This window comes from Schistocerca piceifrons, chromosome 2 (genome assembly GCF_021461385.2).
Source record: "Schistocerca piceifrons isolate TAMUIC-IGC-003096 chromosome 2, iqSchPice1.1, whole genome shotgun sequence".
Lineage (NCBI taxonomy): Eukaryota > Metazoa > Arthropoda > Insecta > Orthoptera > Acrididae > Schistocerca > Schistocerca piceifrons.
In genome coordinates, this window is record NC_060139.1 from 383,333,595 (window position 1) to 383,345,962 (window position 12,368).

At 36.8% G+C, this 12,368-nt stretch overlaps 1 protein-coding gene across 4 annotated transcripts in view; it reads right to left on the reverse strand.

Moving 5' to 3' along the window:
* Positions 1-12,368, reverse strand: part of LOC124774935 (ATP-binding cassette sub-family C member 4-like) — a 312,213-nt gene that overhangs the window by 76,928 nt on the left and 222,917 nt on the right. For all 4 annotated transcript variants that reach the window (XM_047249622.1, XM_047249623.1, XM_047249626.1 and 1 more), the window contains one exon: positions 6,439-6,812. In XM_047249622.1, coding sequence (XP_047105578.1) covers positions 6,439-6,812 — 374 coding nt within the window. The remainder of the gene's footprint in view (positions 1-6,438; positions 6,813-12,368) is intronic.

A 12,368-nucleotide genomic window follows, 5' to 3' on the forward strand; every position in this document is an offset into this window, starting at 1 on the left:
TAGGATACAATGTTTTTTTTTTTTTTCATTTTGTAAAGCATAAAATTTTACATTCTGAACATTTAGAGCAAGCTGTCAATTTCTAACCATGTTGAAATCTTATCAAGATCTGACTGATATGTATGCAGCTTCTCTCAGACAGTACTTCATTATATATAACAGCATCATCTGCAAATAGCCTGATTTTACTATTAATATTGTCTGAAAGGTTATTAATACACAATATGAACAGCAAGGGTTCCAACACTCTTCCTTGGACTACATCCAAGGATACATGTATGCCTGATGATGACTCCCCATCCAAGATAACATGCTGTGTCCTCCCTACCAAAAAGCTCTCAATCCAGTCACAGATTTCACTTGATACCCCATATGACCATACTTTTGATGACAAGTGTAGGTGCAGTACTGAGCCAAATGCTTTTTGGAAATCAAGAAACACTGCATCTACCTGGTTGCCTTGATCCAAAGCTTCCAGTATGTCATGTGAGAAAAGAGCAAGTTGGTTTCACATGATCAGTGTCTTTGAAAACCATGCTGGTTGGCACTGAGAAGGTCATTCTGTTCAAGATACCTCATTATATTTGAGCTCATAATATGGTCTAAGATTCTACAGCAAATAGTTGTCAAGGCTATTGGACGGTAGTTTTGTGGAACTCTTCTACTACCCTTCTTGTAGATGGATATAACCTGTGCTTTTTTCCAAGAATTGGGCACAGTTTTTTGTTTGAGGGATCTACAATAGATTATTGTTAGAAGAGGGGCTAACTCAGCTGCATATTCAATATAGAATCCGACAGGGATTCCATCAGGACATGGAGCTTTGTTGAATTTTAATGATAGCAGCTGTTTCTCAACACTACTGACACTAATACTTATTTCATTCATCTTTTCAATGGTATGAGGATTAAATTGGGGCAATTTTCCTGGGTTTTATTTTGTAAAGAAATATTTGAAAATGGAGTTAAACATTTCAGCTTTTTCACGGCTAACCTCAGTTTCAGTTCCTGTCTCATTCACTAGGGAGTGGACACTAACTTTGGTGCAGCTAACAGCCTTAGCATATGACCAGAATTTCTTTGGATTTTGTGAAATGTCATTTGATAATATTCTCCTACAGTAGTCACTGAAGACATCAAGCATTGCTCTCATGGTTGCCAAACATGTTTCATTCAGTACCTCTCTGTCTACAGTGCTACTCTTTGTTTTACACCTATTATGCAGTAATCTTCTTTAGAAGTTTCTTTACTGTGACTGTATACTGTGGAGATTCCCTCCCATTATGAACTGTTCTTCTGGGTATATATCTATCCAGAGCATCATCAGCTATTCTTTTAAACATGAGCCAGACTTCCTCTACATGCTCCTGACCTGTGTGGAAAGTGTCAAGTTTCTTATTCAGATTCTGTCAATGGTCATATACAGGGTGTTACAAAAAGGTACGGCCAAACTTTCAGGAAACATTCCTCACACACAAATAAAGAAAAGATGTTATATGGACATGTGTCCGGAAACACTTAATTTCCATGTTACAGCTCATTTTAGTTTCGTCCACCTACGCTCAATGTAGCACGTTATCATGATTTCATACGGGATTCTCTGCCTGTGCTACTAGAACATGTGCCTTTACAAGTACGACACAACATGTGGTTCATGCACGATGGAGCTCCTGCACATTTCAGTCGAAGTGTTCGTAAGCTTCTCAACAACAGATTCGGTGACCGATGGATTGGTAGAGGCGGACCAATTCCATGGCCTCCATGCTCTCCTGACCTCAACCCTCTTGACTTTCATTTACGGGGGCATTTGAAAGCTCTTGTCTATGCAACCCCGGTACCAAATGTAGAGACTCTTTGTGCTCGTATTGTGGTCGGCTGTGATACAATATGCCATTCTCCAGGGCTGCATCAGCACATCAGGGATTCCATGCGACGGAGGGTGGATGCATGTATCCTCGCTAACGGAGGACATTTTGAACATTTCCTGTAACAAAGTGTTTGAAGTCACGCTGGTACGTTCTGTTGCTGTGTGTTTCGATTCCATGATTAATGTGATTTGAAGAGAAGTAATAAAATGAGCTCTAACATGGAAAGTAAGCGTTTCCAGACACACGTCCACATAACATATTTTCTTTCTTTGTGTGTGAGAAATGTTTCCTGAAACCTTTTTGTAACACCCTGTATATATATATATATATATATATATATATATATATATATATATATATATATATATATATATATATATATATATATATATGTCTGCTTGTATCTGTATATGTGTGGATGGATATGTGTGTGTGTGCGAGTGTATACCCGTCCTTTTTTCCCCCTAAGGTAAGTCTTTCTGCTCCCGGGATTGGAATTACTCCTTACCCTCTCCCTTAAAACCCACTTCCTTTCGTCTTTCCCTCTCCTTCCCTCTTTCCTGATGAGGCAACAGTTTGTTGTGAAAGCTTGAATTTTGTGTGTCTGTATGTGTCTGTTTGTGTTTCTATCGACCTGCCAGTGCTTTCGTATGGTAAGGTCTATTTGTTGGCATTAGATCCAATACATTTCCATCATAAGTGGGGTTCCTAACTATCTGTAATAAGTAGTTTTCAGAAAAGGCATTTAGTAAAGTATTACAGGATGTTTTATCATGCCCACTACTAACAAAACTGTAATTTTCCCAATTAATTGTTGGATGATTAATGTCTCCACCATGATTACAGTATGATTGGGGAACTTCCATACAGGTGAACTGAGGTTTTTACTTAAGTTTTCAGTTATATCAGGAGATGAGTCTGGGGGATGAGCAAAGTATCCAATTGTCATTTTCTAACCAACCCTGATACTGAGACTTGCCAAACAATCTCACATACAGTTTCAGCTTCTATCTCAGTGGATTTGAGTTTCTTGTCTACCGGGACAAATACACCACCTCCATTTCCCATTTCCATATCCTTTTGATGTATACTTAAATTTTCTCCAAAAAACTCACTGCAATCAATTTCAGGTTTCAACCAGCTTTCTGTGCCTAGTATTATGTGAGCTTCACTGCTTCCATGAGCACTTCAAACTGTGGCACTTTGTTGTCAATGCTTCAGCAGTTTACCATTAGGATTTTAATACTCTCACCTGTGGCAGGCATTTCTTTTAATCTCACAATGATATTTCTGGGTTTTCTAAAGCTATCATTATCTGGATTAGATGGAGAGTTGCCTAATCTAAAAAAATCCTTGTGTGAACCCCCTCCCTTCCCCCCACACAGCCAGCTACTTGAGTAGCAGCCTCTGATGTGTAATGCACACCTGACCTACTTATGGGGACCCTACAGTTCTCAGCCCTATGGCGCAAGTTCAGGAAGTTTCAGCCTAGCTCATCACAGAACTTTCAGTGTCTCTAGTTCATTCCTTCTACTTGAGTCAGGAGTAAAGGGACTACCATCAGTTCTAGGGACAATGCTGCAAATTGTGAACTTCACTGAAATTCCATGTGCAAGGCTGGTGTTCTCAGCCTTCTCTGACAGTCACTGGAGTGACCCAAGAAAGACCTCCAAGCCCAAACAGTAGGCATAATTTGTTCCATTGTGTTCCACAGTCTGCAGTTTGTTGCAATCTGTTCCCTCAATGGCTGCTGGAATTGTCTTTTCAGTGTGTGGAATGAGGCTCCCAGGCACACAACCTGAGTGCGCCTGGTGTCCTTTCCTGTCCCTTGCTGCCATTTCCCTAAGGAGTACCATCATTCACCATGTGTTTGAACTTCAGACAATCAGTACACCCCTACTCTCTTGCATTTGCCTCCTAATAGCAGACAAAACAGGTTCCCCATAAACAGGTGAAATGAGTCTCACTGGTTCAGTTTCAGTTTCAGTGAAAGACAGAATCTCATACTTGTTGATTAGAGAGATCAGTACAACACCTTGGATCCTCCCTGGTCCCTATCCATCCTGTACAGGACACCTATATCAACCATTGACATGCCACTCGCAATCAAGTGGATGGGTAATGACAGATCCTGTACTTTCCACAGAGAAGACAGGATCCACAAGAGCAGATAGTACTTGAGGTACCTCTGGTACAGGTACCAAAGGTAAACGACTCTCAGAAGCTATTCCAACACACCAATTCACAGCAGCTTCCAATCATTTGACAGAAGTCAGGGTGATTTCCAGCTGCTTACAAACATCAACCAACTCATCCCATCTTTGAGAACTGCATTCACAGTGGGGCTGCATTTTGGTTGGTGCAATGTATTATTAGCCTGTGAACAAATAACTTTAAATTAAACCTGCTGATTTTCTTTTAATCTATTGAGCTAAAATGTTGCTAGTTCCCCATGAGAATTCAAACAGATACACAAAATGGGATTTCTATTAAGTCAATGCAGAAACCCATGGCAAAAATTATTAGTTTCCTAAAATGTTTTGATGTTACAGTTGTTAGCAGACTTGAAAACAGAGTTAATTTATGAAAAATGCAGATAATACATAGGGCTACTCCTCTTTAAGGGAAAACTAGATTTAACAAAGTATGTTAGAAGATTTGCTACAGTAACTAAATCAAAAACCCTGATTTGTTACAAATTGGTCATAGATTATGCAAAGGACAATGGTAGCTTCCAAAAATTCTCAAACATGCACTTTTGTGTGCATTGATATACAATGAAATTCAGGGGTGATGTAATCCTTGTCTGAACTGTGAACCACAAGTCCTGATTTGCTATGCATTAAATTATGTATACAAAACACTCATACCATTAACATATGAAAATATAGCTTTCTAAGCTTCCAAAAATTCTGAAAGTTATCTGTTTGTCACATAATTGTACAGTGAAGTTAGAGATAGACTGTTTTGAATAAGGATAGGCCTACTGTCCAAAAAATTTTTAAAGGAGCCCAATTTAGTTTAAGCCTATAGTTGACAATAACAGTACTAGTTTATTGCAGCACTCACAAATGTTCAGCCTTTCACAATATATCGCAGTACAAATGGATATTGGTACAATTAATGAAAGAGTATGCAGAATAAGTGATGTGAACAGTAAAATATGTGAATCTAGAATGTTCACCCTCCAGTGGTAATCTAAAATTAACGAGCAAGAAAATGGATTGGGACTGTGGATAGGTGGCACTAGGTGGAGATATGGGTTGGCCAAGGAATGTGCTAAAATAGTCTGTCCATTCGCAATCAGCACTGTGTCTGGATGCTGCATTGGTTAATGCAAATGTCTAATAAACAGGAGGTCCCAGGTTTGAGTCCCAGTCCAACACAAATTTTCACACTGCTTGTTCTACTTTAAGCCCTGATGCTCATGGTACAATCAGTTCCTTCCATTTCCCTTCCTTTCTCCCTCCCTCCATCTTCAATTTACATAAGATGAGATTTTTAAAAAGACCTTTCCAGCTTCCAGCATAAAAGAAGTTGCACAGGAGGAGACAAAGCCTACATTAACAGAGACATACACAGATATTCTGACTTTGCAGTTCAAATGTAAGAGGTCAGAATTCTTAATCAATGGTAATTGGGAATTTATCCATGAACACATGACATCACATAACATAACTATGAAATAACTTCTCACTTTTCAACCATATTATGTTCATGTTTAATCTCTACACTTACCATCGTCATCATGAAAATATTCAATTTTTCTTTGTTTATTTGTTGAATTTTTATTTTCCTTTTTTCAGCCTATTAGAGTTATCATCTGCATTTTGTTATAGACACAACTTAGCAGCCTTGTAGATGAACTGTCATTGGTACCTTAATATCTTAGTTGACTACACACACACTTTTCATCCATGCTAGGACAAATACTTTACTTACTAAAAATAATTGCATATTGATAATCCATTACAGTGAAACAAGAATTTGGGAACTTATCAGTTCTGTTTAATTTTTCATAGCACTAAGCAACACAGACACAAAATTATAATGCAACACAAAAGGAATGAAAAATTTTTGAATAACACTGAACACAACCACAGATGCTATTCAGAAGCTTCTAATGTGTGAAGCACATGTTTGCGCTTTGAGCACTGTTGTAATAATCTGAAGTGTTTATTCTGGATATCTTTGCAGTACTTTTTCTTTACACATAACAGGTGGCTGTACAAAACTCTGTGTTAATGTAGAAGGACTGACAAAAATTATCTGATTGAACACATATCAGCACCATGTGATATATAATATTGTGCATGAAACAGAAACAACAGCTCACATTATTAACGAGCTGATATCTTTATGAAGGTATTAACTATGCAGTAAATGCAGATGTAAACACCTAAAGATGGGCATACTTGCCTGGAAAATAACAGTTTTTCAAAAACCTTTGTGTCTAATCATCATCTCCCCAAATAATCATTATTTAATAATAATCACAGATGTTACCAGTTTCCTTCATGAATAAAATAATGTAAAAAGAGTTGTTTTGTATATGAGTTTTATAAGATTACCTGAAGGATTTGTGTTGAAAAATCGCATAGGTGCTCTCATCAAATTAGTGAACATTGTATCATGAAGCTTTCTTGATGATTTCATACAAATGTTGTAGAAAGTTAGAGAGCGTGTGAATGCAATAACAACCAGTCCTACAGTAATTGCCACAAACATGTAAATAAGAGTTTCAGTTTCATACAATCCATCCAGTAGACTTTCTGGATTTGTTTCATTATTAGAAGTTACAAAATCCAATAAGCTGAATGACTGATTTGCCTGGCTTGTAGTACTTTCAATTGTTATCTCATCATCACTGGCAGAAATGTTCATTTTGTTAACAAAACTGTTCATCTCTTCCCTATACAATGCTCTAGCCTCTTCTTGTGTAGTCCTGAAAAAGAAATTATTGTTTAATTTTTTAATTCTGATATCAGTATTTTGATCTTGTGATGTTATTTGCAAGTTTATATTTAACTGGAAAACAAAACTGCAGGTTTAGAGATGTGAATTTTCTTTACTGAAATGAGTAGTCAAATAGATGCACAGATATCCTTCACTTACATGATAGCACCTTTGCAATGAAGTGTTTCATTGCAGCATTTCAGCTACACTCATTAACTTGAGAGGAAATTGAACACTTACTATACAATATAAATTTTCAGAATTGGGTTAAAACAAAATATTTATAGCATTTAAATAAGCATATGAAATATTTCCCCCTTCCTGTATTGAAATAATGCAACAATATATATACAATTGTTCAAAACCCTCTTATTTGGTAACTGTTTATCAAAAAAAGTAATCAGTCATTCCACAGCATCTTTATTTATTTATTTTCACAGAATTCAAAAAAAGTAATCAGTCATTCCACAGCATCTTTATTTATTTATTTTCACAGAATTCATGAAACTGCTTCCTTCAGTTACATTTTTTTCTGATAGGAATAGATAGAATCTGGTAGGTGCAAGATCAGGCACTCTGCAGCAAATTGTGCACAGTTTTAACACTTCTTGGCAAATTAGAACTGTGTGCTGCACTGGGACTTGAACACAGACCCATGCATACAGGAGAATGTTTCTCAGGTTTGTAAGCTTAGAGAGAGGTCTTGGTAAAATTAAAGCTGGGACTTGAACACAGACCCATGCATACAGGAGAATGTTTCTTGGGTTTGTAAGCTTAGAGAGAGATCCTGGTAAAATTAAAGCTGTGAGGGAGGATTATGAGTTGTGCCTGGATAGTTCAGCTGATAAAAGTATAACCATGAAATGCAAGTGTTAGGGTTCCAGTCCTGTCATGCAGTGTTAATCTGAAATTAGTTTTCAACTACAGTGAATGTTCCAACACATTAGTATCATTTTTTAAGTAGTAGTAAGACAAATTTGCAAAATCAGTGTTACACAAAAAGTAATTTAGTTACCATATTATTAAGGCATAATGTTTCTGACATTTTATCATAGCTGGCAGTGGACATCTGCCTTCATGATTAGGTACTTTCTCTGCTTTTTTACTCATGTTTTAAATAGATTTGCTGGTCTTTCACTCAGCTGAGCGCCCTTTTACTTAGAACTTGCAGAGGAAACATTGTATTCAGTTAACAGTGAGCATGGTTTTCAAAAAGTAATCATCTATATATAACTTATACTAGGGAGGCCAAAAGGCACTCCTTTCTGCTTTAGAGCTTGCCAAGCTCCTTAATTTTGCTGCACATCTTGTGCCAATAGAGGAGCTTGATGTGTGATTTCAGCCTTTTCTGGCGTAGGAATATCTTGAATATTTCCTGTGTATTCAGCTGGGAGGCATCGTCAAACAGGCACAATATTTCTGACTTTGTATTGGACCATGAAGACCTCATGGTGGTATCTCTCTTTATCTGGGTACCTCTAAGAGACTCCCTAAACCTCATAGGAGAAAAATTTGGGCCAATGCTAATGAAACTGTTGGAAATCATACTTATATCAACCTAATTTCTGTTCAGTGCAATTTATTATTAACAAACTGATGGAGTTTTGATGGGATGCCCACACTCACTAGTGGTGGGCAATATGTTTATGAAAGCATTTGAAGAAGAAACTCTGGAGTCAGCAATCTACAAGCCCTCATGCTTTTTCAATATGTTGATCATACATTTGTAGTCTAGTGACATGGACAACATCACCTACAGGACTTCCTGCAACACTTGGATCTGAAAATCAGATTCCCAATGGTGACATAAAAAAAATTATCTTCCATTTCTGGAAACATCAGGTAAATACCAGATAGCATGCTTAAATGTGGAGTCTACCACAAACCAACACATGCAGGTTTGTACTTACATGCCTCCAGCAGTCATGCCCCTTCACAAGGAGAAGATGTCCTGAGCGAATTAGTGCACAAGAATGGAAAATCTAAGACTGACAGTCTAGTTACAGAATTGCAGCACTTGCAGAACATCTTCCATATGAATGGATACAACAACTCCCAGATACAACATGCCTTAAGACCAAAGAAGCTGATACCACAGCCTGCTGAAGATGAAGATAAACTGGTTGCAATGGCAATTATTCCATATGTCAGGAACACATCAGCAAAAATCAGGAGAATACTCCAGATACACAACTTCAAGTGCATTTTCTGGCCACGAGCCAAGATGAAAGCCTTATTGGGATCAGTCAGGGATGACTTAAGACTCTGGTAATGGGGAATCTATCCCTGCCAATGTAGGGATGTATGTAGGCCAGAGTATACAGACAGTACAGGAGAGATGCACTGAGCATAAACACAACATAGACAATGTACAGCCGATGAATGCCACTGGGGCATCTCCCATGGACATACACAAATTGTGATGACACCGAGTTGTTGCAACAATTCAATCTATGTGGAAATCTGATCCCATAACAACAACTGAAGAATATGATGGCACAGCTGAGGACCCTGGATTGACTCCTGACATCAAGCAGTGGCAAAATTTAATCTTGTGATTTTCCAAAATAACAATTTATTCATATTCCAGTCTTTTATTAGTCAAACATAACTCCAAGTCTGAAGTCTGAACCCAGTCCCGGTTGAGATAACAAGCATGTAACTCCTATGTCAAGTATGGTCCCAGTAATTGCTCTCACAATAGCTATGCACAAATTGTTCATGAAAGTACATGCATCAGTATCTGCGAAAACTCAGCAATGTTGATGTTTAAAAACCTGAAGTGATTTAGCTTAATGAATATTTAGACTGAAATGTGTTGTGATTGGTAGAAAGTTAGAATGAGCCATTGTTAATTATTGTGACTTTTATTAATAACTGAGCTAAGTGACTATTGCATTGTACTTTTATCTGGTGGGTTATTTCAAGTCAGTATGTGAACTGTGAGCCATAAGAATGATAGCCAACCTTAAATGGAAAGATTCATGTAAACCAGCATTTAAAGCTCTCAAAATACTAACCTTACCCAGTATATACCTACATGAACTCCTCTGTTGGACAAAATTCAAATAGTCTCCCGATACTAGAGATAACAACACACAACACAACCATGATACCAGAAAGCGGAACCTTTTCCATGAGCCTGCACACACCACAAAATACAAAAAAAAAAAGCCATCAAACACTGGACCAAAAGCCCTTGAAAAACTCCCTTCATTCTTGAGAGAAATAAACAACAAAAATATTTTCAAAAAAATGTCTCAAAAATTTTCTCATAGAAAACTGTTATTACAGTGCTCTACAGTTCAAAAAAATTGAAATACCATTATTGTATCAAAAGAAAAACTGTACAAAATCTAATTTAATATGAAATAGCCCCAGAATAATTTTGTAATAAATTATATTTTTGTTAAACAGTATACAGTAAAAACTATGTACCTGTTGGTGCATGAAATGAAAATATGTCTTGATCCATACAATGTACCTTGTCAAAAGATAAATAAATATATAGTGTAAAAATGAATTGTGTTGTGTGGCACATTTAAATATTTTGTTCAGTGACTTGTTAGAATTACCACTGATTAATGGACAATGTTTAATTAACTTGTGCTTCAATGGCTTTACAGTTTATCTGAATAATTCTGCCACTGAACTCTTGGTTGTTTGTGAATGCAGACCTGATAACAAGCAATAATAATTTTACAAAATAGAAAACAAACCTAACCATCATCCCAACAATACGACTTTGAGGCTAACAAATGCGTAAAAAAGTGCAATCCAAATCATGTTGTTGTGAACATTTTTAGAGCAAATGCCATGAAGTACTGAATAAGATTTACATCTTCAAGACAACTGACTGACGTGTTACTGAAGAGTGGATGGAGACTGCAGAAAAATCTGGTTGGTGGCTTACAGGGACTTGGTGACTAAGCTAAAAAAATGTCAGTATCTGTGCCACTTTGAAGTATAGTGTAGCATTCAATAAGATATACTTGACACACCACAATAATAATATTTATATCTCCTGATACAAGTTAGAACAAATTAGTTCAAGGCAGTATGAGTCAGTGCATTTGCAAGTCATCAAATGTTGGAACTGAAGAATTTACATAACATGAATGTCAAAATTTATTTGAAAAATATAAAATCTGTTCCACATCATGTACATAATTCACAAATGAAAAATCCAGGTTATTTGCTGTGAGATATAATGAAGAATTACTGCAAACCATTGTAGGCTGCATCAGCCTATTTCAACTTAAGTATTTCAGAACCTTTGTTACATTTCCTGCTTCAAAACTCTTAAAATATTGCATAAATCTCATTTAATCACTTGAGAATAATATGATTTGAGAGTAAAAACATTTTATGTTCATTTTCATAAATACAAAGCATGAGCATTATATATCTCTTCTATATCTTCAATTTGAATATGATGAGGACACTCCCTTCTTCAAAAGTGACAGCAGCAGCCAGGTTCACAGGACTGGAAGCATACATTCCTGGTTTGGCAAACACTCAGGTACCCAGTAACAACTCAACTGGCATGTTAAAGCACCCAATCTCACTCACGCGGAAAATATCTGGGACTGTTTGGAACAGTGGGTGCAATGTAGCATTCAACAGCATCTCAGTCTGGTAGGTATCTAGGATCTGATCACCTATGTGTGGCTTCAACTGGATATGGCATAGCAGAAGAAACTTGTAGACTCTTTCCTCCACTGAAGTGATGTGATGTTAAAAGGTATTACTGTAACTCCTCCTAGGACTTATTGTTCTTTTGTCCTTGTATTGCCAAATAAAGTACTTCTGTTATACAGCAGGGAGTGTTGTCAACACAGTTTAAGTGAAGTTTTTTCATAGTTGAAAACATAACATAACTGAGCTCCTTGGTTAATTTAACTTTGTTTGACTTTAATTTTGCTTGTTACCTATATGGCTTCCAAAGAATTTTACTTTCACTTAGTGCTTATTATTAACATTTATTTCTGATAAACTAGGTTATGTTTTTACTTATTTTAAGATTCACAATATGAATCTTTGCAGTATTAAGACAAACTCTTTGCTGTGATCCAGTTTCAGGCCTGTTCTGATTAATCTGGCTTCTGTATGGTATGGTTGAGTTTGGAGCCTTCGTTAGTTTGTGTATTTCTGATACGCTATTGTTGTTGTGGCCTTCAGACCAAAGACTGGTTTGATAAAGCTCTCCATGCTACTCTATCTTGTGCAAGCCTCTTCATCTCTGAGTAACTACTGCAACCTACAACCTTTTGAATCTGCTTACTATATTTATCTCTTGGTCTCCCTTTACAATTTTATCCCCCAGGCTTTCTCCAGTACTAAATTAGTGATCCCTTGACGCCTCAGAATGTGTCCTACCAACTGATCTCTTCTTCTAGTCAGGTTGAACCACAAATTTCTCTTCTTCCCAATTCTATTCAGTACCTCCTCATTAGTTATGTGATCTACCAATTTAATCTTCAGCATTCTTCTGTAGCACCTCATTTCAAAAGCTTCTATTTTCTTCTTGTCTAAACTATTTATC